Raw genomic sequence first — 22,628 nt, 5'->3', positions numbered from 1 at the left:
TAATTTGCTTCGTATTTTTGAACAAAGCAACCCAGATATCAATTAACGAGGAAAAGGGCGTATGATTACACTCAACCTAGAATTCATAAAATTTTAAAAAATTATCTTTCTTAAGTAGCTAGAATGGAACTTCTCTATATGCAGTAGGTGATTCTAAAAGCAGAAACAAGCTACTTCTGAAAGAAAAAAATTTAAAAACATGTACAGGGCAGCCCCAGTGGCCCAGCAGTTTGGTGCTGCCTTCAGCCTGGGGCGTGATCCTGGAGACCCGGGATCGAGTCCCACATTGGGCTCCCTGCATGGAGCCTACTTCTCCCTCTGCCTGTGTCTCTGCCTCTCTCTCTCTCTCTCTCTCTGTGTCTGTCATGAATAAATAAATAAAATCTTAAAAAAAATAAAAATAAAAACATGTACATTTGTTGAAGTAGTACTAGAAATAAGAGATTCAAAAAATAAAAAGATAATTATCAATGTTTCATTAATGGGGACTTTAATAAAACTACCAGAACACTTACATATTTGAAATTTTCCTATTATTTTATAAAAATTGTATGACACTATTTCTCATGTAATTCTGTTATAGTCTGAGTACCAGACTGTATTTAGGGAATGGCTCTTGCCACTGTTATGCACACAGAGATAGTGTGTGTAAACAAGCAAATTAAGTAAACTGGAGATAATGAAATCCCCCACACAAAAAAAATTGTATGACACTAAAAGGTAATTTTGATGTCACATTCAGATTTAATTTCCACCCCTGGAATAGTAGTTGTCACACTCTGTGGAGTGTGACCAAATGGGACTTTTCTGCAGCAACATCAATATAAGACATCCATAGAGGGGTGCCTGGGTGGCTCAGTCAGCCAAGCGTCTGACTCTTGGTTTCCATTCAGGTCATGATCTCAGGGTTGTGGTTTCGAGCCCTGCATTGGTAGCTTGCTTAAGATTCTCTTTCTCCTGACCCCCCTCCCTACCTCCCAATCACGAGCTCTCCCTGAAACAAACAAAACACATCCATGGAGAGCACTGCTATGGAAGGTGGGGCAGGCTACGGACGAAAAGCCCTGCCTGCACGTGGAGGGGCTCTAGGAGCCCTCAGTGCAGCCTCCTCCTCCTCAGCTCCCTAATGAGGTCCTGTTCCACGCCACGGAATTTTAATCCTAGGACCTTTGAAAACTTAGAATTACATCTAATGCAAATTGTGTCTTATAATTTATTATATTGTTTCCCTGAAAAATTGCTAACATCATACAGTATATTGAGCAACTATTATTACCACTTGTGCCACATAATCCTAGATTACCTCTGGTATCTGAAGAGCTCTGTGATTTGCAGTCACTACTTTAGACAATCTCTGAATATGTTCATGAAGAACCCTGAAAACACCCAAAAACACATATGTAAATACATATTTCAGAAAATAAGGCACAGAGTCATAATTGATTTTTTTCAAAACATTTTAAACAATTAGACATTTCAAGATACAGATTACAATTATGTTGAGAGTATCTCTTAGCTCTAAGTATTCCATCTTGTCAAAAAAGTCTCACACTTAGGATCTGCTTAGAAATGCTAAGTGTGCTGAGGGGAGACAAGGAGAGTGGGGAATTCCTTCTATCCTAGCTGAGGACAACATTCCAAGAGAGAAAGGAGAGGAGTTCTAGTCCAGAAGCCATCTGGACACACTAATTAGTAAAAGAGCAGGATCAAAAGCCAGAAACCAAAGATCACAGAAGCTTAGATAGATAAGGGACTCTGAGAATACTCAACATCTCTCTCATTTCATAGATGAAAATAATCAGGCTTAAAACAGAGAAGGATTTGCCTAAGGTCACATAGAGGTTAGGAGCAGGAGCTAAGCCCAGCTTTCCTAGCTTCTACTGTTCCTTCCAGAACACTGTGTTAACTGCCCACTCTACAAAGCCTACAGAAATGCCATAGAGGAGATGGTAGGAATAATCTGCTTCAAAGTTCTTCTTTGCAGTAAATACAGTCTGAATGTCTCTACTCCTTATCCCATTTTTTTCTGAAAAGAAAACAGGTCCCATTTGGTGAAGTAAGTACAGAAGCCTGGGTGTACCTCTGAGATTATGAACCAGTGGGAGAGTCAGGTTCGAATAATCTTAACCCATTCACAGAACACACATGTAATATCTTAGCATTTACATGAAAGAAACCTTCTATAGGGGGCACCTGGGTGGCTAGCGGTTTAGTGCCGCCTTCAGCCCAGAGTGTGATCCTAGAGACCCAGGATCAAGTCCCACATCAGGCTCCCTGCATGGAGCCTGCTCCTCCCTCTGCCTGTGTCTTCTCTCTCTCTCTCTCTCTCTCTCTGTATCTCTCACAAATAAATAAAATCTTTAAAAAAAAGAAAAAGAAAAAAGAAACCTTCTATGAACCACTCATGACTCACCCTGAGGTCCTATCATACGGACACAGTAAGCCAGTCGTGTTACTGCTGGGGAGCACAGCAGCCACCTCAACATGCTTAGGGCAGAAACAAGGTTGTAAAGCAGTGCTCAAGAAAATGCAAAAAAGGAAAAATGAAAATACAAAATTATCCCTAGCCTTGTTACTCAAAATATAACCCTTGTTACCACTCTAGGTATTTTTTTCAGGATTAATTTTTTTTAGGATTACTTTTTAAAATCAGCTTTATTGAGACATAATTCATGCACCATACATTTCCAAATATTTTCTGATATTCAAATGTAGAGCTTTTCATTCCTAATAAATAGATAATGAACATACAGAAGTCAAGCACTGTGCCTGATACTGGGGGAGTGGTGAATAAAAGCATTATGTTCCTGCTCTCATGGAGACAATGATCCAGTGGAGAAGAGAAGCATCACCAGATGACCACATATAACGGTGATCAAGAAGGGGGTGATTCTGCCCCTCGAGGGACATCTGACAGTGTCTGGAGACATTCTGGTTCTCACAGCTGGTGGGGTACTACTGGCATCTCATGGGTCCAGACCAGGGATGCTGCTACACATCTCACAAGGCAAACAGCAGCCTCCCACACCAAAGAATTATCTGGTCCAAAATTTCAATAGCAGCAGGCTGAGGAATGACTCTACCAAATGTAAAACCACAACTGTGGCAAGTGCTAAAGAAAGGTACACAGGCCCAGGAGAATCCTGCCAGGGATGTGACCTAGTAGGAAAGGTCAAGGAGGCAGTGCTGCAGTCAAGATCTGAAAGGAGAGGAGAAAAGAGAACAGCTGACACAGAAGAGCAGCAGTGCCTTCCAAAAAGGCCATACCAACGGACACACCCTCTGGCCTAATTCCCCACTTCTCTGAAAACAGGGTGCTAGCCTGCTTTCTGATCCTGCAAAAAACCTAACACATGCTGCTGTTACTGGCACATACTAAGGCTCACACACAGCCTGTGTAAACCATGGGACTGGCTGATGGAGTCCTACGTGGTCAACACAGACGCAGTAAACATGGGAGTGCTCACTGGTCACGAAGTATGTCCCCATCCTGGTTAGGGTAGAAAGCAAGCTTGAAAATCCGATTCATCACACTCCGTTCAATGGCCAGCTGAGCATCCTGAAGCTGCTCCTCACTTGCATTCTGCCATATGACATCTTGGGCCATCGCACCATAAAGGAACTGCAGAAAATCTTCTACCTGAGCAGTTTTATCATCAGCTGCTGTGAGTTGCTGAAAGTCTCCAATGCAAAATAATAATTTTTTAAATACACTAGCTGAACAATTTTAAAAAGGAAATCATAGAAATCATTTTATTAACTAGTTATGTAGATATTACACTCTTAAAGCCAAAAGTATCTGGGTATGGTTTATTTCAAGGGAATATGTGGCCAAATCGTTAAAATCAGGAGAAAGGTAAGAAATATGCAAAAGTTTAAGAGCAAGAGGTTTGTTATAAAAAAGACATGCTTTAAAAAAAATAAAAAATAAAAAAAAATAAAAATGACATGCTTTGACTAATGTACAGACTTGCTGAATCACTATACTATACACCAAAACTAATATAACACTGTACATTCAATTACAATGGAATTTTAAAAATAAATATAAAAAATGAAAGTAAAATTTTTTAATGATATACTTTATTTTTAAATATGAGAAAAAATTTGTGGATCCAAAACTTTAACCAATTTTCCCAATTTTGTATAAACTGTAGGTATTTGATCCACGATAAAAATGCAATTCACTGGTTTAACATCAAAGTTTAATTATTAAGACTCCATAAAACACCTGGGCACTTAAGGGACTACTTAGACATAAAGTCATCATACCAGCAAAACAAAAATTTCCAAATCTCCCCACTAATACTTGGCTGAAGAGATGTCTAACCTAAGGGTCTATAGTTACCATGAATGAATTCTCTAATTTTCTTTTCTTTGCTCTCAAGCAGCAATCTCACACAGACAGTGGTGAAGTATCGATTGGCCACCTCTTTGTCCCGTAAGACCCTCTGCAGTAGCCTTTCCAGGTGAGCCTGTGTGGTCTGCAGTCCTTGCCGACAGCGAGTGAGATAAGCAATATAGGGGGCCCTTTTCCTAGAAAGAAATAGCTTTGTAAGGATATCACATACATACACTGCACACTTTATTGGCAACTAAGAGTCCTAATTTTTCTTTTAAAAAAATATGACCTCACAGACTTTGGTTTTATGAATTAGCCATGTCAGGCTGAGACAACTGTCTTGAGGACTGATTACACATGCTGCCAGCTCAAGAAACAGAACCATTCTGCACATTAGTACAGAGTAACACCTACTGGCTGAACACTCAGCTACCTAAACTCACAAAATGTTACTAAGACCCTTGGCATTGTTGATCTATTTTATATCGGCCTACAGTCTCCATGCTGGTAGGACCTCATACTTTACAGGAAATTGATTGGTACAGAAGACTAAAATAACAACAAAATACAGGTTAATATACCAGTAGATCATTAAATATATCATTGGTTATTCGCTTATAGTCTAATTGTAACAATCATCAGAATGCCCATTCCCTAAGCCTTGGGGGCCTCTTTATCTCCCAAGAATCTCAATTCGTTCTTCTTCTGAACTGTTAGCATAGGGCTGGCAGCAAAGAGAGGGAAGCAATTTTTAGGCCTACTCCTGCTTCCGTACTCCAGGGAAGTAATTTTTCCAGTCACTCGCAAGAAAAGGAGAAGGATATTCTAGTTATCCTGGCCTCACCTCTGCTAACACTGCTTCTGTGCAAAGCTGAAGGAAACAACACTTCTCCGTTAGTGAGAGTTGCTCATTTACAACTACATTTCCAGATAAACACAAAAATGTGTTCCTCAGAAATCTACATCCAGGTAACATGGCCCAGCATATAGTAAACCTAGATTCACTTGTGAAATAAAGACAGAGAAGATTCTTGTAGCCAGATGAAAAGTGAAGCAAGCTGAGGCAATTACCTGTAGTCCTCCGCAATAGAGGCCAGCAGTTTCCTACAAGTTCTGTTATCAAAGCGGCACACACAGCGCATTGTTTCTTGAAGTTGAGCCATTAAATTCTTATCTTGTAAATTAATTGCTTCAGCTATTTGAACTTTTAAGAAGCACACAATTTCATTGTCTAAACCAGAGGGAGAGAGGGGAGGGAGGAGGATTTGTTATTGTCAGGGATTTCCACTGTATGCCATCCCTCAGCCTCTGGGATGTTAGTTCTGTTCTACCACGGATCAGGAGAACTAAGCCGCATTGTCACTCTCAATTAGAGAACATTTTAATGAAGTATCAGGAATTGAAGTGCCCTTACCTGAGGCTCATACAAATACATTAATGGAACCAAGTGGAACTGCTATAAAGCTTACATAAGGTTGAATACAGGCAGTTTCACATGGCTCATCCTAAACATACAGGAAAAACTTACCCTCCGGGTCTGTATGGTCCGGTAAACCATTCCTTGTTGAATGGGTTAGCACTGGGAAAGCAACAGAATCCGCAGAGCAAAGAGCAAGCCTCAGTTTCTTTTTTGCATCTCTGAAGGAGAAGGAGTCAAAAGTACATTAATCTCTCTATGCAGATGCAGTCTGTTTATGAACACTCACTATATAAATCAAGATGCTACCTCAGGACCCAAATGTTTCAAGCGGTCATAAATAAAAGATAGTATTTTTTTTTAAGATTTTATTTTTTATTCATGAGAGACACAGAGACATAGGCAGAGGCTCCACAGGGAGCCTGATACAAGACTCGATCCTAGGACCCCAGGATCATTTGCCCTAAGCCAAAGGCAGATGTTCAACTACTGAGCCACCCGGGCATCCCAATAAGAGATAATTTTTAATTTACTGACACCTCAAAGGAACAGGCTTTCTAATTACCCAAGAAACAAGGCCACAGAAATGCTCTGGGCAGGGATCAATCTGCAAAGTCACCAGAATCAGTCCAACAACAAACTCTTTTGGACCCTGTAACATGTACTGAGTCCCACAATGGGCACTATGAGGAGAATGAGGAAAGGGTATTTATAGCAGGGTCAGCAGGGGCCACAGAGGTCACCAGAACCATCCCACCACCCAAACCAAGAATGCCTTCCACCACATCTCTTGGGAAAGGTTGATCCCACCACAGGACAAGCTCACCACTTGATAAGATCTTTCTATTGCTCTACTGCTTGAAACGGCAGCTTACTCTGCCACCCATTCAGTTTTCCCTGGCAGTTCTCACATGGCTGGGGAGCCTGGTGTGGGCAAAGGCCACCTGTGTCCTTTAAATACCTTACATGCCCCCTGTGAGCACAGGAGGTGGTTGTTTTTTCACCCCTGAATTAAAGCCTTTGATATATGGCATCCAGAGTGAAGCAGTCTTCTCAGGAAATAGAGTTTTGTTCTTATCTTTCTACTTTATACATTTACTCAGTGGCCCAAAAAATCATTTGACATGAAGTGAACGCAGTGGTGATGAGAAGCCCAAACCCACAAATTCGAAATCTTATCAAAGAAATACCTATATGAGAAAGCAGAATCCTGAGGGTGGGCCGCCTGGCTCGCAGAATCCGGGAGATCATCAGCCGAGATGTTCTGTAGTGTTTCCTCACGGGGAGAGTCATGTGCACTTTCACCGTCACCCATGACCTCTGCACAAACCCACCCCCCAAGAGAGGACAGAAGCAGATTAACTTGGAGGAGTCTAGCACTAGAAGGTGTTCAGAGCTACTCAACCATAAATTAGCACTGTGCTTTACCATCAGAGTTCTTCAAAAAATAAAGAAAAAAAGTTCACTTAAACAAGATTGAGAGAGCAGTTGGTGAGAAGAGGACTTATATTTTGTATGCTAATCATAATCCAAGAAATGAAAGTCTGTGGCTTAACAGATAATGCTTTAATCAGAATCCCTGAACCACAGAACTAAGAGGGGCCTCAAAAATCATCTCACATAACACCTTCATTTTACAGGCATGGAATCCTACCCAATGAGAAAACAGCTTGCTATACGGTGCTCAGCTACCTGGTGGCGAAGGTGAAATGCGCACTCAGGACTCATCTCTTTCCTAGAGCTTTGCCCACTGCCTAACGATGAGCTGGGACCAACTCACAAAAGCAGCCACAACAGATGTGGGGCTCCTGCAGTTGTTTTTATGTTTTTAATTAACCAATTTAGAGAATATACTCATGTATAAAATCAAAAGGAATAAAAATTCATTAGTATAATAAAGATACTGTGCTTATGAGGGCAACTATCTTTATTAGGAGAGAACTTCAAATGCTTCAGAAAAAAAAGAAAAAATATGCAGAGAAAATGTAGCAAAATGTTAACAACAATGAATTCCAGGTAGAAGGAAAATGGACCTTAACTGTACTATCCTTTCAACTCTTCTGTCATTTTAAACTTTTTAAAATAGTAAATGTGGGGAAACTCTCCTCTACTCCTACTCGCTCTTAGGCTCCCTACTAAGTTCTCCTTGAGCTGATGTCCATTACCAGTTTGTCAGAGACTCTTCTAGGGACACTCTGGGCACATACAAGCATAAACACATGCATTTTACAATTTATGTCTCTATGTACTTTTCTTTCCTGTTACTTACCTTGGGGATTGTACCATATTTCTCTAACAGCTATTCAAAGTAACTATTAAAAAACTTTTTACTCAGATCACCTTTTTCAAAAAAAAAAAAAAAAAAAATCACCTTTTTCACTGGGACCAAAGTTAGTACACTTGACCTGTGAACAACACAGGTCTGAAATGTAAGGGTCCACTTATATGTGGATTTTTTCTTTTTCTTTCTTTTTTAAAAGATTTTATTTTTAAGTAATTTCTACACTCCACATGGGGCTCAAATTCACAACCCCATGATCAAGAATCACATGTTCTCCTGACTGGGCTGACCAGGCACTCCTACGTGGATTGTTTTCAATAAATATATACAGTACTGTGAATGCATTTTCTCTTATGATTTTCTTAACAATATTGTCTTTTCTCTAGCTTACTTTATTGTAGAACACAGTATGTAATACATAAAACATACAAATTATGTCTTAACTGTTTATGTTGTTAAGGTTTCTAGTCAACGGTAGGCTATCAGTCGTTAAGTTTTGGGGGAGTCGAAAGTCACATATTAATTTTTAGCTATGCAGGAGGTTGGTGCCTCTAACCCCCTTACCCCCCACATCCCTCACAGTGTTCAGAGTCAACTGTATTCAAATCTTTATCATGATTGTCACCTGCACTTTCATAGTTTGCCATTGCTCCTTCACTGGGGCTGGTTCGCTTAATGGCATTCCTGTATTTGTCCAGAATATCCTCAGCGACCTGAGCTTGTGCACTGAGTCTAGGGCTGGGATCATCTGTAGGGAAAAGGAAAGTGAGAGAATTAGCTCCCCTTGGTTGGTAGCAATTCTGATGTTAGTACGACACCAGTAGCATAATCCAAAAGGCGGATTAGGAGGTAAGACTTAAAAAGAGCACATATCTCAATGTTAAGAGGCACATGCAGCTGCCTGCTTATCCCATTTCTAAGTCTGAGAGCCTTACTGAAGCACAAATTGGGTGGATTAGCTCCACTTTCTCATCATTGTCAAAATTCTGCATGACAGTGTTGAGAAGTTCAGTGCAGACTACATGAATGATGGGTTTCTAAAGTGCTTCCACTCAAGTTACTGCTGTTATTAGCAAACATACTAACAGAACTTCCAACAATGCATCTTCATATACAGATTTTATATTCAGACATCTCCATGCTGAAGCAGGGGGAAAGTATCAAATTTAGAATTATGCCCTTTTAAAAAATAAAAAACTGCCTTCCTCCATCCTTCCTGTATGACTCTCTCTACACATTTGAAAACTTCAGCTATCAACACTGTCTTACTGAATGAATCTCACCACGACAGTGCAGCTGCCAGAAGAGTGTACTTTTGTGCCTGCAATAGTGTCTGAGGCACTTCTAGAGAATCTAGCCACTGTTGGAAAGTGCTAGAATTGTACCCAGGGTACACGGAGAAAAAGCTTATCACCATCACAGATGCAGCATTGTTTACTGTCAGGACCATTATCCTGTCAGCAAAATCAGCACGTCAAAATGTGTTCCTGGCATCTAAGATGGCAGAGTCATCAATTAACAGTCATCAAGACAAAGAACTGCTACATATCTATGGAACAAAATAAAGTTCTATAGTGAAATGCAAACTCCTGAGATAGATCTAAACCAAGTAGGTAACCATAAATATCCACGTTCTAGTAGAATCCCATTTTTCAGAAAGTCTAAAAACACATTAAAAAAATCACTAAGTTTTATATATATGTGTGTGTGTTAAGAGAAGCTAATAATAATAACAGCTATTATTTATTGAGCACTTACCACGTGCCAGGAACTGTGCTAAGCACTTTATATGAATGATCTCAATTAATCATTACAACAACCCTATAGGGAGGTACTTTTATTACCTCCATTTTATGGAAGAGGAAATCAGGTATAGGGAGCTCATGGCTCATGGGCTCTTCTGTTTCCATGGGAAAAAAAATTTAGTATCCATGTCCCTGTAAAATTGCAGTAAACTGTAGAGAAACAGGATTACCAAACTAATCTTTCTGCTATAATGGTATTTGAATGCACGAAAAGAGTCCTAATAAAATCTGATCTTCTTCAAAATGTAAACTGATAAAACTCTTATCATTACAAAATCTTTCTTTAGAGGGGAAATACTTTTTTGCTATTGGTTTTGAGTGCTGGCTTGAGCGTTCTGAAAAATGGACAATAAAATTTGGCAAACCATAGGGAAAGCCATAATGTTGCTTATAACATTTATTTCTATGCCATTCTTAAGAATTTCATCCCAGGAAAGTAATGGAAACAAATCAAATATGCTACATATAAGAAGCTGTGAGCAATATTTTCACAGTAAAAAACTGGATACAATTTAAGTATCCAAAAGCAAGAGAACATCCACAAAACTGTAAAATCATATGACAGATTATCTGTAAGTCAATACAAATTATTAAAACCAACTATGTCTGGGAGAAACTGGAGAGAGTTTACAAAATAACATTTAATACAAAGAAAAATACAAAACTACACAATACTCTGATCTAATCATTAAAAAGGCATGTACAAATATGGAAAGACTGGGAAAGAATATGAAAAAAAAAGACAGTTTGGGTGACTCATTATGGACAGACCATTAAGAAATTTACTTTCATAACCTTTAAAAGTTGATTTAATGATTAATCTTCAACAGGCCATTAATTAGGACTGGGCAGAAATTTCTACACTAGCTGGCAAGCTAAATTGCATGAATCAAACACAAAGAAAATGAAATACTTTATGAAAAAAAACTTATACTTAGCTTCTAGATTAGGCACCAAGAACCAAGAAAAATGTTTGCCTAAAGACACAAGCAAAACAATCTATAACTTCTCCAGTTATTAATTCAACATTTTCAAGACATGAGATTTCATTAAGAGTATTTCACTCCATAAACACTGGGGGTGGTCTAACATTAGGAACATGGAAAGAAAACATAAATATGTTTCTAACTCTTCTCAGACTGTAGACTCCTGAAGAATAGGGGCCATGTGATTTGGCTGAATACCCACAACACTTAGCACAGTGCCTGGCATGGGTCAGATGTTCAACAAGGATCTGCGGGTTGAGTAAGATAGGCTTGACCGCTCTCCACAGGGAACCCTGGCCTGGACACACAGCTTCTGCTTTTCAAAGCCCTTCATTCCAGGAGAGTCACTGCACCAGATAAAGCAGAGATGTATGCTAGAGACCGTGGAAATACATCCAGATACATGGAACCAGAGACCAGAATAACATGCATTAAAATGGGATTCTACCTGTACTACACTGAGCTCTTGAGGAGGATGTCCTTTGGAAACCTGTATCATCTTTTAATAAAAATCTTCATTTTAACTTAGTAGGATAACATACTTGAAAATCAAGATAAGAAAAAAAGAGGTGAGAAATTAATTTCTATTTAGATGCTCTACAGCCATCAGAAACAACACAAAGCTATCAAACTCAAGGCTGGGTCAATTAACACTACTGCTCGAACTCATCCCTTTTAGGGTGCTCACTCATAATGTGTCAAACAGAAGCTGCAAAAACACAAATACTGTGTAAGGTAAGAACCCAATCCCTAGTTGTATTTTCCTTGGGTCAGATAGCAATGTTAAAATGATTCAAGCTGCAAAAAACCGGTAAAGCTTATAAACTTATGATATTGTTTGAACACTTTATCACAAAAAAAGGAAATGATTAGGTAGAACAGAATTTCATTGTGATCCTGAATAATCAAGAACTATAGATGGGAATAAATTTAGAATTCTATGATCAACATTAGAGAAAGCTATTTGATCAATGATCCAAAGATGGGGCATGCATCACACTAAAACCATCATCACCTTTTCCTAAAAGGCCCTGTGTGGCATCGTCCCACTGGGATGTTGCACTGTAGGGTATGCCTGGAGGCTCAGCACCAGGGGCCTCATCATAAACAGAAGTTATGATAATGAGGATGAGGATGATGGTGGAGGTCTGCAGAAGAGCACACTGAAGTTCACTGTGGCCACCAACTAGAAGCCACAGAGCCATGAAGAACACACTCCCCACCGCACACACACAGACACACTCTGCTAAAAAGGCAGCGCTTATGGCGCCCAAGAAACAGTGCTATGAAATATGTGCTCTGGGAATGAAGGAGCCAGGAAGTCCACGGTCTACAAACCTGTGAGTGTTGAGAATCTGTCAGGCCCCACATCATCTTTGTCTTTTTCTTGTTTTTCTTTCTTTCTAAATGGTATAGGAGCTGGAAATTAAATAAAGTCAGTAGTGTGACACATAACATACTGCACTACTTGGAAGACAGCAGTCATTTTGGAGTATTAACTGGTGTGCCAACATTTCTAAGTGAAAGGAAGGTGAAAAGTTTAAAAGCTAAAAAATCCCGAGTGTCAACTGATAATCATTCTTAAAACAGCATTGAAGATTCTTAAAGAAGCTTTCAGAATCTGCTTTGGGGTCATGTGTTACAGGAAGAAATCCAAACCACTGCCTCTTAACCTCTGCTCGAAAACAACATTCAAAGCTCTGAGCCTCAATCTCTCCTCATCAAGGGGGCTTGAGTGCGGCTGAAAGCAGTGCTCCTCAGCTCCTGAGCGCCACGGTGCTGAGAAGAGGACTTCGGAAGAACTCCCTAGCCTTAATCCTGGATGATCTCTCCTTGCAGGAAGAGCCGCTTTTGCCAACTTAAATCTCAATATCTACTGCTACAATGCCAGCCTATTCACCAAAAAAAAAAAAAAAGAGCAAACAATTTTATACAACTGCCTTCCAAAATAAACAATTATTAATATTCAAATACAGATATTCTCAACAAACATAAACACAAAAAGTTTATTAAGTTTACTCCAGGAATGTAAAGGATGAATTCTCAATGTTTAATTACCAATAGCATCCCTTTTTCCTGCAGTAATTATCAGCAATACATATATCAAAAGTCCTATGTTTAACCTGAATTGTACATGATTTTTAAACATGACCTGCCTGACTTCCATTTATGATGAAACCACTACTACTCCCTGCAAAGAACAAGAACTTTCATTTCTAAAGGTCTGCCTTTAGCATTCACCTGAGTGAATCCATTTTCTACACCCTCAAAACAGCTAGAAACTCAGGCCCGGCAAGCCTCACAGAGGAGCTGACGTACTGGCTCTCTGAAAGAGATTTGGGGGCTTTGCTTCTTGTTGCTAATATAATTCTACGATTTTATAAAATTACCTTTGGGCATGGCAGAAACAAAACGTTTTCTCCACCAAGGTCTGTTCCTGTCTGATTTTTCATCATCGCTATCTTTGCGTTCTTCAGTCTGTAGAAAAAGTTTGATGCTTTATTTGGAGTTGGACAGCAGGATAAATTACTATGAAAAGGATTTCAGTTTGTCTGTGAAATACAAAAACCACTCTTGTTTGTCTTAAAAGCAAAACTATTCTTATTGCTGTATAGGCAACTTCTGAAACATGGAAGTGTACCTTTTAAGCACCAGACTTGATCGGCTTGAGAGCAAGTGCTATCTTACTACTGTTAGTAAATCAAAACCTTAATACAGAGCCTAGCATAGAGTAGGCACTCAATAAATACTTATGGAAGGAGTAAATGCAATGCACATGAAGTCTAGGGGGTTAGCAGAGATGACAACAGTAGTAGTAATAATAAAATTAAGAATGGGGTGTGTGCCAAATACTGAGCATAAGGATATTTATTTCATTTAAACTTCACAGTAGCCTTAGGAGATAAACACTACTATTAAGTCCTTTTTATAGATGAGAAATAAAGGGCTAAAAAGGGTTATCACCCTATCCTCCCCAAAGTTATATAGCCTACATGTGGCATAGTTGGGACTCAAACCCAGATCCAGGCAACTTCAAAGTGCATGTTTCGATCACCAATTATAATGAGTTGAGATCACATGTCAAACAGCCCATAGTTCCTTTACTAGCTTATCAAGTGACATTAGACAAATCACTTAATTTCTTATCTCAGAAGGGAACTGTGAAGTTTAAATGAAATTAGATACAAAACTGCTTGGAGAAAAGTTCAAAGTGTCATAAAAATGCAAAATATATTACTACAAAACCAAAACCGTACAAGTTTCCCAACTTGTGGACAAACTACACTGACAGATCATCTTTAATCATGACTACTGTCCATCCTTACTCTTAGATTTATATATACTGTGTTAACTTCAGATATTAAGAGAACCAGGCAGATAGAACACTAAAGCTGACCACAATTAGCAAAATTCTTCTAGATGGCCTGTGTCCCATACCTCTCCTCTTGAGGAGTCCTTACTCGGGGATGAAGATGATGAATGAGGTGCAGCCACCAAAGAAGTAGCACCAATGGCTGCAGCTGGAGGAAGTTCTCGCTCTTCGTTCCCTGGGCGACGGTTCCAGCTGGGATCACTCATAGGTCGCCGGACAGATGATACTATATCAGAGCTCCTGCTGCGAACTAATCTCTCAGGGTAAGAATGCCTTTGCTTGAATGCCTCCATTTCAGCTGGAGTTAAAACATGGGAACCAAAGTTTGGCAACCTGGCCTCATTTCCTCCCACAGCTCCTTCCAGAATTGGGGGATCTGGTGGTGGATGTGATGGCCTGGCATAGTGAACCTTTGGCCTTACCACAGCAGAAGCCCCTAGAACACAGGAAAAAAAAAGTTAGCAACTGAGATACAACTGATCCAACAATGGCATAAACAAAGGGTTTTGGTTCTGTTCTTCTGCCCAGGGGAAGAGTCAAAAAGCTGATTTGACTAGTTTACCTTCATGTGAAGACAGTGGATCAAACATGGCAAGTAGAGACTCTGACTGAGAAGGAGGAGAGGTCAGCTGGTGGGCACCTAAAACAAACGGGCAAACTGTAAGACTAAATCAGAACTGTCATCAATAAGAGTTTCTACACAATGAAAAAGGTTCTAGCATTCTTCCACAGTTTTCTCCTTTTTTTAAAAAAAAGGTTTATGGAATCCCTGGGTGGCTCAGCAGTTTGGCGCCCGCCTTTGGCCCAGGGCGTGATCCTGGAGACCCGGGATCAAGTCCCACATCAGGCTCCCTGTGTAGAGCCTGCTTCTCCCTCTGCCTGTGTCTCTGCCTCTCTCTGTGTGTGTCTCTCATGAATAAATAAATAAAACCTTTAAAAAAAAATAAAGGTTTATTATTTGAGAAAGAGAGAGAGAGAGAGAGAGAGCACAGTGGGGAACAGGGAGGGGGAGACAGAATCTCAAACAGATTCCCTGCTGAGCCCAGAGTCTGATGACATGGAGCTGAATCTCAGGACCCTGAGAACATGACCAGAGCAGAAATCAAGAGTCAGAAGAAGCTCAACCAACCCAGGCATTTCCACAGCTTTCCTTTTCTGATCAACAGAACTTGAGGGGTATAGCAGAAAAAAAGAGAACCTAATAAATACCATATTCTGATTACTTCAAATTTATGGTATGTTTTTATCTACATACAGGGATTTTAATGACATTTAAGTGGTCTAGCATCCACATGTTAATTACATTTAAGACCAAACTGTATTATAGTTAATGCAAAGAGTAGAGTCAATAGATGTAAATTATCAAAATTTTCAGAATGTCACAACTGCCCTTCCTTCCACCTATAAAAATAAGGGTAAAAACTAATATTAATAAGGGCAATATTACCTAGAAGGAGTATAAATAGACAGTTGTGAAATCTGAAATTCTTATACAGCTCTCAGAAAATGACAATAAATTGACAATAGATAAAAATGACAATAAATAAAAGTACTCCTTAAAAGCCCAGGTGGCTCAGCGGTTTAGTGCCGCCTTCAGCCCAGGGCGTGTGATCCTGGAGTCCTGGGATCGAGTCCCACGTCGGGCTCCCTGCATGGAGCCTGCTTCTCCCTCTGCCTGTGTCTCTGCCTCTCTCTCTCTCTCTGTGTCTCTCATGAGTAAATAGATAAAATCTTAAAAAAAAAAATAGTTTCTTTAAAAAAAAAAGTACTCCTTAAAAAAATGAATATTACATTATACCACAAAACAGACTTGAACTATTCTCACGGAGCTCATATGACTCTTCTAAGCATGTCTACACAACCAAAATCAGAAATATCAAAACAGATAAGTATGCAGAGGCTAAAACTTTCAAATATATAAAAGAAATTATTCCCCTAGGGGTGCTTGGGTGGTTTAGCCCACCAAGTTGGTGAAGCATCCAACTCTTGATTTTGGCTCAGGTCATGATCTCAGGGCTGAGATCGAGCCCTGCTTAAGATTCTCTCTCTCCTTCTCCCTTTGCCTCTCCCCAGCCTCTCCACACACAACCCCACTAGGACTATCTCTCTAAAAACAATTTAAAAAATAAAAAATTAAAGTAACTCTAAACTTTTTGAGTCTGAGCTCTTTAATGCTAATGATGACTACTCTGATTTTATGGTTTTTGATTTTTCTTTTGTTCTAGGTTTTATATTTACCTTCCTCTATTAAAATTATAAAAATAGTATATTATTATGAAAGACAGCTTAGAATATCTGTTCTAAAATTTTGGTCTTGGGCAGCCCTGGTGGCTCAGCGGTTTAGTGTGGCCTTCAGCCCAGGGCCTGATCCTGGAGACCCGGGATTGAGTCCCACGTCAGGCTCACTGCATGGAGCCTGCTTCTCCCTCTGCCTGTGTCTCTGCCTCTCTCTCTCTCTCTCTCTCAGGAATAAATAAATAAAATATTTTTTAAAAAATAAAATAAAATTTTGGTCTTGGGCAGCCCAGGTGGCTCAGCGGTTTAGCACCGCCTTCAGCCCAGGGCCTGATCCTGGAGACCCAGGATCAAGTCCAACGTCGAGCTCCCTGCATGGAGTCTGCTTTTCCCTCTACCTGTGTCTCTGCCTCTCTCTATCTCTCTCATGAATAAATAAATAAAAATTAAAAAAAAAAAAGAAAAGAAAAAAAGAAAGTGAGGTTGCATCTCCTTTAAAAAAATAAATAAAAGTTTGATCTTAGGGCACTTGTACATTCTTAAAAATTATTGCCCCAAAGAACCTATTTATGTTGGTTTTATCTATTGATATTTACCATATCATAAATTGAGCTGAAAACAAATATATATTTATATATTAACTCATTGAAACATATCTGTTAAATGGTAATACAAATAACCCATTTAAGTGAAAAAATAAGTATTTTCCAAAAAAGAATAGTAACATCTAGTAGATGACACTGTTTTACATTTTTTCAAATTCTCTTTAAGGTATGGCCTAATAGAATCCAGCTGGATTCTCATATGAACTTCTGCTTTCTATCTGTTGCAATACATATTTTGATTGAAGTATATAAAGCTGGCCTCACACAGATATGCAGTTGGACAAGGGAAGATATTTTAATAGCCTTCTCAAATAATTGTGGACATTCTTCTATGATAGGACACCAAATCTTGACTAGTAGTTATTTATAGTTTAGCTACAATCTGGAATCTGAAACCAGATCAATGAACTTTTTGTACTGTTACAATTAATTGGTCTGTTTTCCAATATCATGCATCGATCACCAGGAAAATGCTGTCCAATTAGATATGCAGATCCTCCACATGTTGACACATTTCAATATATAATACCAAAAAATCACATTCTTAATACCGCTGATCTCAACAGAAAAGTCTTTAAATATCAGAAAGCTGTCAAGCTCATGAAGGTGCATACGAGTTTTCCAAAATTCTCATTTTTTTATCTGAAAGCCTGAGTTTTATCACTGACAACAAACTCCTCTGCCAGTTGTTTTCCTTGAAGTGATAGGCTCACTTTGTTAATTTTTAAGCAATGCCTGCCAAATACCCAAATATGAAGAACTACAGTTTGTCGTTCTTGCAAGTAAAAGTGTGTCATGAAAAACAAACAAGAGAAGAAACACCTAGTTAAGCTCACAACTCCAAAAACCATTTAAATGCTTTTCCTGACTACAGGAGAAATTTCCTATTTCTTCAGAATTTTAAACAGATGTGTGTATACTCAGGATTGAGACATAATTAAATAATTTTTACTGCAACATGAAAGATATTCATAAATAAAACTTGTTTTTACTGCATGAGAATATAGTGACTGCTAACAGTTCAGTACCACTGCTTTGCTTCATGCTAAAGTCTACCCCAGGAAATTTAGTCACCTTTGCTTGTGCACCATCAGTGCAAATGTCAATACAGTGAAAAGGACAATAACCTTTTACTATTATGAAAATATCTAGACCTCACTACCCCCCATCCCTCAAAAGAGTCTTAAGGTCCCTTAGTAGTCCATGGAAACTATACCTTGGAAAATTGGTTTTTTAGAGCAGTGGTTCTCAAATAGGGCTATTTTGTCCCCCAAGGGATCATTTGGCAATATGCGAAGACATTTTTGGTTGTCACAACTGCAGGGAAAGAAGGGGGGTGCCGTGTTCCTGGTAGAGGCCAGAGATGCCCTAAATATCCTCTAATGCACAGAACACGTCTCCATAACAAAGAACTACTTGGCCCAAAATGTCAATAGTGTTGAGGAGAAACCCTGGTTTAGAAACAAACTTTTTTTTATAAAGAAAAAGTATCTAAAACCCTAGTTCTCGGTACATAAAACCATGGCTAGTATTTTGGTATTTCTTTCCTGTGCTTTCTCTATGGTACATTTTTTAATGCTTTATTATCTTATACATGAAATTCTTTAGGATAAGTTTTCCAAGAGATACTATGTTCTAGTATTTCTAGAGTTTCAATTTATTTCATATGTTTTAAAGGATTTTAAAAAACAGACACAAAAAAACAAACCAAACCAACAAAAATCAGCCACATAAATTATGAATGGATGCATCAAAATTCACTTAGCAATTCTATTTGTTCAATTCTTAGATTGCTTCTCATTTTCTGCAATATAAATGTTATGAAGAACATCAATATAAATGCTACAAAGAACGTAAGATTTTCTGTATACATGGAACTATTACCTGATGAATGATTCCTAAACTGGACTAACTGAACCAAATTTAGCTTGTGATTTTTTTTTTTTTAAGTAGACTCCACACCCAGTGTGGAGCCCAATGAGTGGCCTAAACTCATGACTCTGAGATCAAGACCTGGGCTGAGACCAAGAGTCAGACGCTTAACTGACTGAGCCAGTCAACCCCACCCCGGTTTATGAATTTTCAAGGCTTTATATACGTACTGTCAAATCATGCTCCAAAGTGCTATATCAACTGATATCACCAGCAAACATGTGAATGTGATCATTTTTAAGTCATTTTAAGTCATTCTCTTTCCCTTCTTACCATGAGTTACTTCATCCATGTCTGGACTAGTGACAGAATCTTTACCTCCAAAATCAGAACTGCACTCAGATCTCAAGTCTTCAATCTTATTGGGAATATCCTCGGAGGTTGCACTTATGCCTTTAAAATGAATAAGTAAATACAGTAAAAAATCAATAGCAATAAGAATGGAATAACCACACAAAAAGTATATGAAGTTTGGAGAAATGTAAATATTCTCAAAATTTTTATGTCCCAGTGTTATACATGTGAGATGTCTGGTATCACAACCTTTACTGCCTAATAAATATGCTTACCTTGATTTTACAACATAAGCACAAGTATCATATGGTATCTAAATACAGTAGTAGAAGCCACCAAGAACAGATAGAATTAGAGAGGGAACACACAGAGACTGTTTGCCAATGACCTCAACAAGCTCTATAAAGCCACACGTTAAGTTCTCATAGATTTAAGGTCCCACAGATATAATTTTGTTTCTTAGAAATTTCTCAACTCTTAAATAAAACATATCTCTCTGTTATCAACTTTATAAATGGAGAGGTAGGAATACACCTTGCAATCCTTATTCCTTAAAACAAGACAGACATACCCGACACAACACTGAGGCCTGGTGTGCTGGGACGGGAACTGACCTCCCTGACATCCGTATCATCAGATGTGCTACCTAGTCCAGAACAGCTCTCCAGCTCTTGTAGACGCTCCTCCTGCTTTAGATCCGGGGCCTCTAAACAGAAGACACAGGTGCCACATTAGTGATTCAGTTAGCGTGCTGCAGTTTCAGCTTGTGACACCCACATGAGGAAAGCTACCAGAGCATGAATGAAATCATTGTAAACAGATTTCTAAGTCTGGGCCAGTTAGCAAAGCTGGTTAGACTGAACGCTAAAGAAGCTGAGGTTGTGATTTTTATCCCAAAATAGGTCAGTCTGTTGTGCAAAGGTGAAAACTCTGCCCATAGAATACTAATCTCATAAAACACATTGTTGGTTAACAAGTAAACTCAATAAGAGAATACAAAATAGCTTAACATTAAGCCAAACATTTCCTAAAAAATAACTCCAATGGGCACTCAATAGATAGTAAGTTAATCCTACTGTCTCCTTATGTAACGGTCAGCAGGTCAGCACGTCTGAGTGCATTAACATTACAAAACACATATCAGAATCACTTAATTATTCTTGAGCCAAGTAGATCAGATTAGAATATAATTCAGACATACAGTTACTTAAATTTGCATTGACAGTTGACATTTAATTGAAAGCAAATTTATCTTTATAGTCAGAAAAAAAGGTAGAAATGCAATATATAAGAAAAGAGAAAGTACAAAACACTTTGTATACATTTATAATAATCCTGCACAAAATAATTCTCAGAACTCCAGAATCTCAATTTCATTACATTTCAAAAATACATTAGCTATCTTTTAGAGGGTCAAGTTCTTCCTGGGATGAATATAGGCATGCTTACCACACATCCAACCGTTTAGGGCTCAAGTTATACTGCTATTCCTATGTTATGATGAGTTATTGGGAGATAACAAACACAGCATCTCACCAGAGCTCTGCTGAGTTGCTAACAAATGCTTACAAACAAAAAACTGAACACAGAGTCAAAAAAGCACCTGCCATCTTAGCCCATGCCATCCCAAACTGTTTTTTCTTGATGGACAGAAAATGCCCTAACCTACCTGTCCGTCTGAAATTCTTAGTAATATGGTTGCATCACACTTGACAAAACGTACATAACATAGAAATTAAGATACATTTAAAACTTCCGTGAAAATCAAAAAGCAAACAATGGCGGCATACTAACCTGAGTCACTTGGCAATACCTCTACACTCCAAGCTTCGCTTGTTGTCTCTGATATGGTAGAACCAGTGCAGGGGTCAAGAAGCACTGACCCCGAACCTGGCAGGCATAGTAAACTGCCTAACATGTTTTCTGCTGCTGCACCTGTATAACCAGTGGGGAGCAAAAGGTTAATGAAGATCCTGATGGAAAGAGCAGTGATAATGGAGAAGAGCCAAATACTAAAGTAATCTCTACCTACAAGAAGGAAGCCAAGGTAAGTAATTTCAATCAATAGTACCATTAAAAACACAAATTTCCCACTTTGGTCATAATCACACAAGCTCCTTTTTCTTAGTTTCCTCCTAGTCACCTAGGACTCTCCATAGAGAAAACACATTAGGTCAAGTCATTTCAATTAGCTTTCATCTTGGTTTTATAGCACACTTTCATATGTGTTCCTAAATATCTAAAATATATAGTATTTACAGGGATTAAAAACACTCAGAGACACTTAACCACATAAAGTTATACTGGCCAAATATGTTTTCTTTTGGCACATTAGCAACATATTTAGAGCAATAAAATATGTTTGCAGGAGAGACACCTGGGTGACTCAGTAGTTGAGTATTGCCATCAGCTCGGGCCATGATCCCAGAGTTTCCTGAGAGGAGCCTGCCTCTCCCTCTGCTTCTCTCTCTCTATGTCTCTCATGAATAAATAAATAAAATCTTAAAGAAAAAAATATTTGCAGGAAAAAAACACCTCTCTGTAGCATGCATTCAACTGCAAATACAGCTAGCTCATTGCTCAAACAGAACATTCTGCTAACTACTTTGGCACCTGAATCAAAGTAATGCAAAATCTATTAAGAAATCTATTTACACTACTTAAAAATACAAATAGAAAGGATTAAACATTATTATACATCTGTGTTAAAAACACTCAAGCTCAGAATGCTTCGCAACATCTGATTACCTCTAGCAAAAGAACAATTCTACTGTAGTGCATAAAAAAACTTTTGGCAAAAAGTTACTGCTGAAAGTTACCTTTTAAAGATATATCATAAAATAATTACAAATAAAATAACGTCTGGAACTTGCCTAACACATAACAAGGGGACAGGCAAAAAGGCTAGTTGGTGGGAGAAGAGATGGGACAAAACCAGCCACATGTGTACATGCAAGAGTTGAAGCTGAATGACAGGTACACAGAGTTCACTTTTCTCCTTGTATTTGCATGAAATATTCCATGATTTAAAGAGAAAATGAAAAAAAAAATAAAATAAAATAAAAAAAAATAAAAATAAAGAGAAAATGAAGATGCTGCTTATAAGACTTTATGAAATCTTCCAGAACTTATAGAACAGTATCCTAAAGGGGGTGAATTTTAAAGTATGTAAACTATAGTTCAATAAACTTGATATATATAAAAAAAAGAAAAAACTAGTCACTCTTTGGAACTGAATTAATCCCTCCAGAAGTAAATTCATCTTTTAAAAAGTAGGCTCTACACCCCACATGGGGCTTCAACTCACAATCCCCAGATCAAGAGTCACGCAGTCTACTGACTAAGCCAGCCAAGTGTC

The 22,628-nt window shown here is 38.6% G+C and overlaps 1 protein-coding gene across 5 annotated transcripts in view; it reads right to left on the bottom strand.

The window, feature by feature from the left end:
* The window catches only part of GAPVD1 (GTPase activating protein and VPS9 domains 1), an 81,952-nt gene that overhangs the window by 5,536 nt on the left and 53,788 nt on the right, over positions 1-22,628 (bottom strand). For 2 of the 5 annotated variants that reach the window (XM_041724863.1, XM_041724865.1), the window contains exons 11-24: positions 21,065-21,205; positions 19,842-19,976; positions 19,250-19,369; positions 14,767-14,844; positions 14,270-14,640; positions 13,222-13,309; positions 12,170-12,250; positions 8,666-8,788; positions 6,950-7,079; positions 5,871-5,980; positions 5,414-5,573; positions 4,349-4,536; positions 3,468-3,681; positions 1,304-1,376 (exon numbers count right to left, since the gene is read on the bottom strand). In XM_041724863.1, coding sequence (XP_041580797.1) covers positions 1,304-1,376; positions 3,468-3,681; positions 4,349-4,536; positions 5,414-5,573; positions 5,871-5,980; positions 6,950-7,079; positions 8,666-8,788; positions 12,170-12,250; positions 13,222-13,309; positions 14,270-14,640; positions 14,767-14,844; positions 19,250-19,369; positions 19,842-19,976; positions 21,065-21,205 — 2,012 coding nt within the window. The remainder of the gene's footprint in view (positions 1-1,303; positions 1,377-3,467; positions 3,682-4,348; positions 4,537-5,413; positions 5,574-5,870; positions 5,981-6,949; positions 7,080-8,665; positions 8,789-12,169; positions 12,251-13,221; positions 13,310-14,269; positions 14,641-14,766; positions 14,845-19,249; positions 19,370-19,841; positions 19,977-21,064; positions 21,206-22,628) is intronic. The other 3 variants (XM_041724866.1, XM_041724867.1, XM_041724864.1) reach the window with 2 other exon arrangements.

This window comes from Vulpes lagopus, chromosome 12 (assembly GCF_018345385.1).
Source record: "Vulpes lagopus strain Blue_001 chromosome 12, ASM1834538v1, whole genome shotgun sequence".
Taxonomy (NCBI): Eukaryota; Metazoa; Chordata; class Mammalia; order Carnivora; family Canidae; genus Vulpes; species Vulpes lagopus.
Note: the sequence above shows the minus strand (reverse complement) of the source record. Positions and strands in the feature narration are given on the sequence as shown.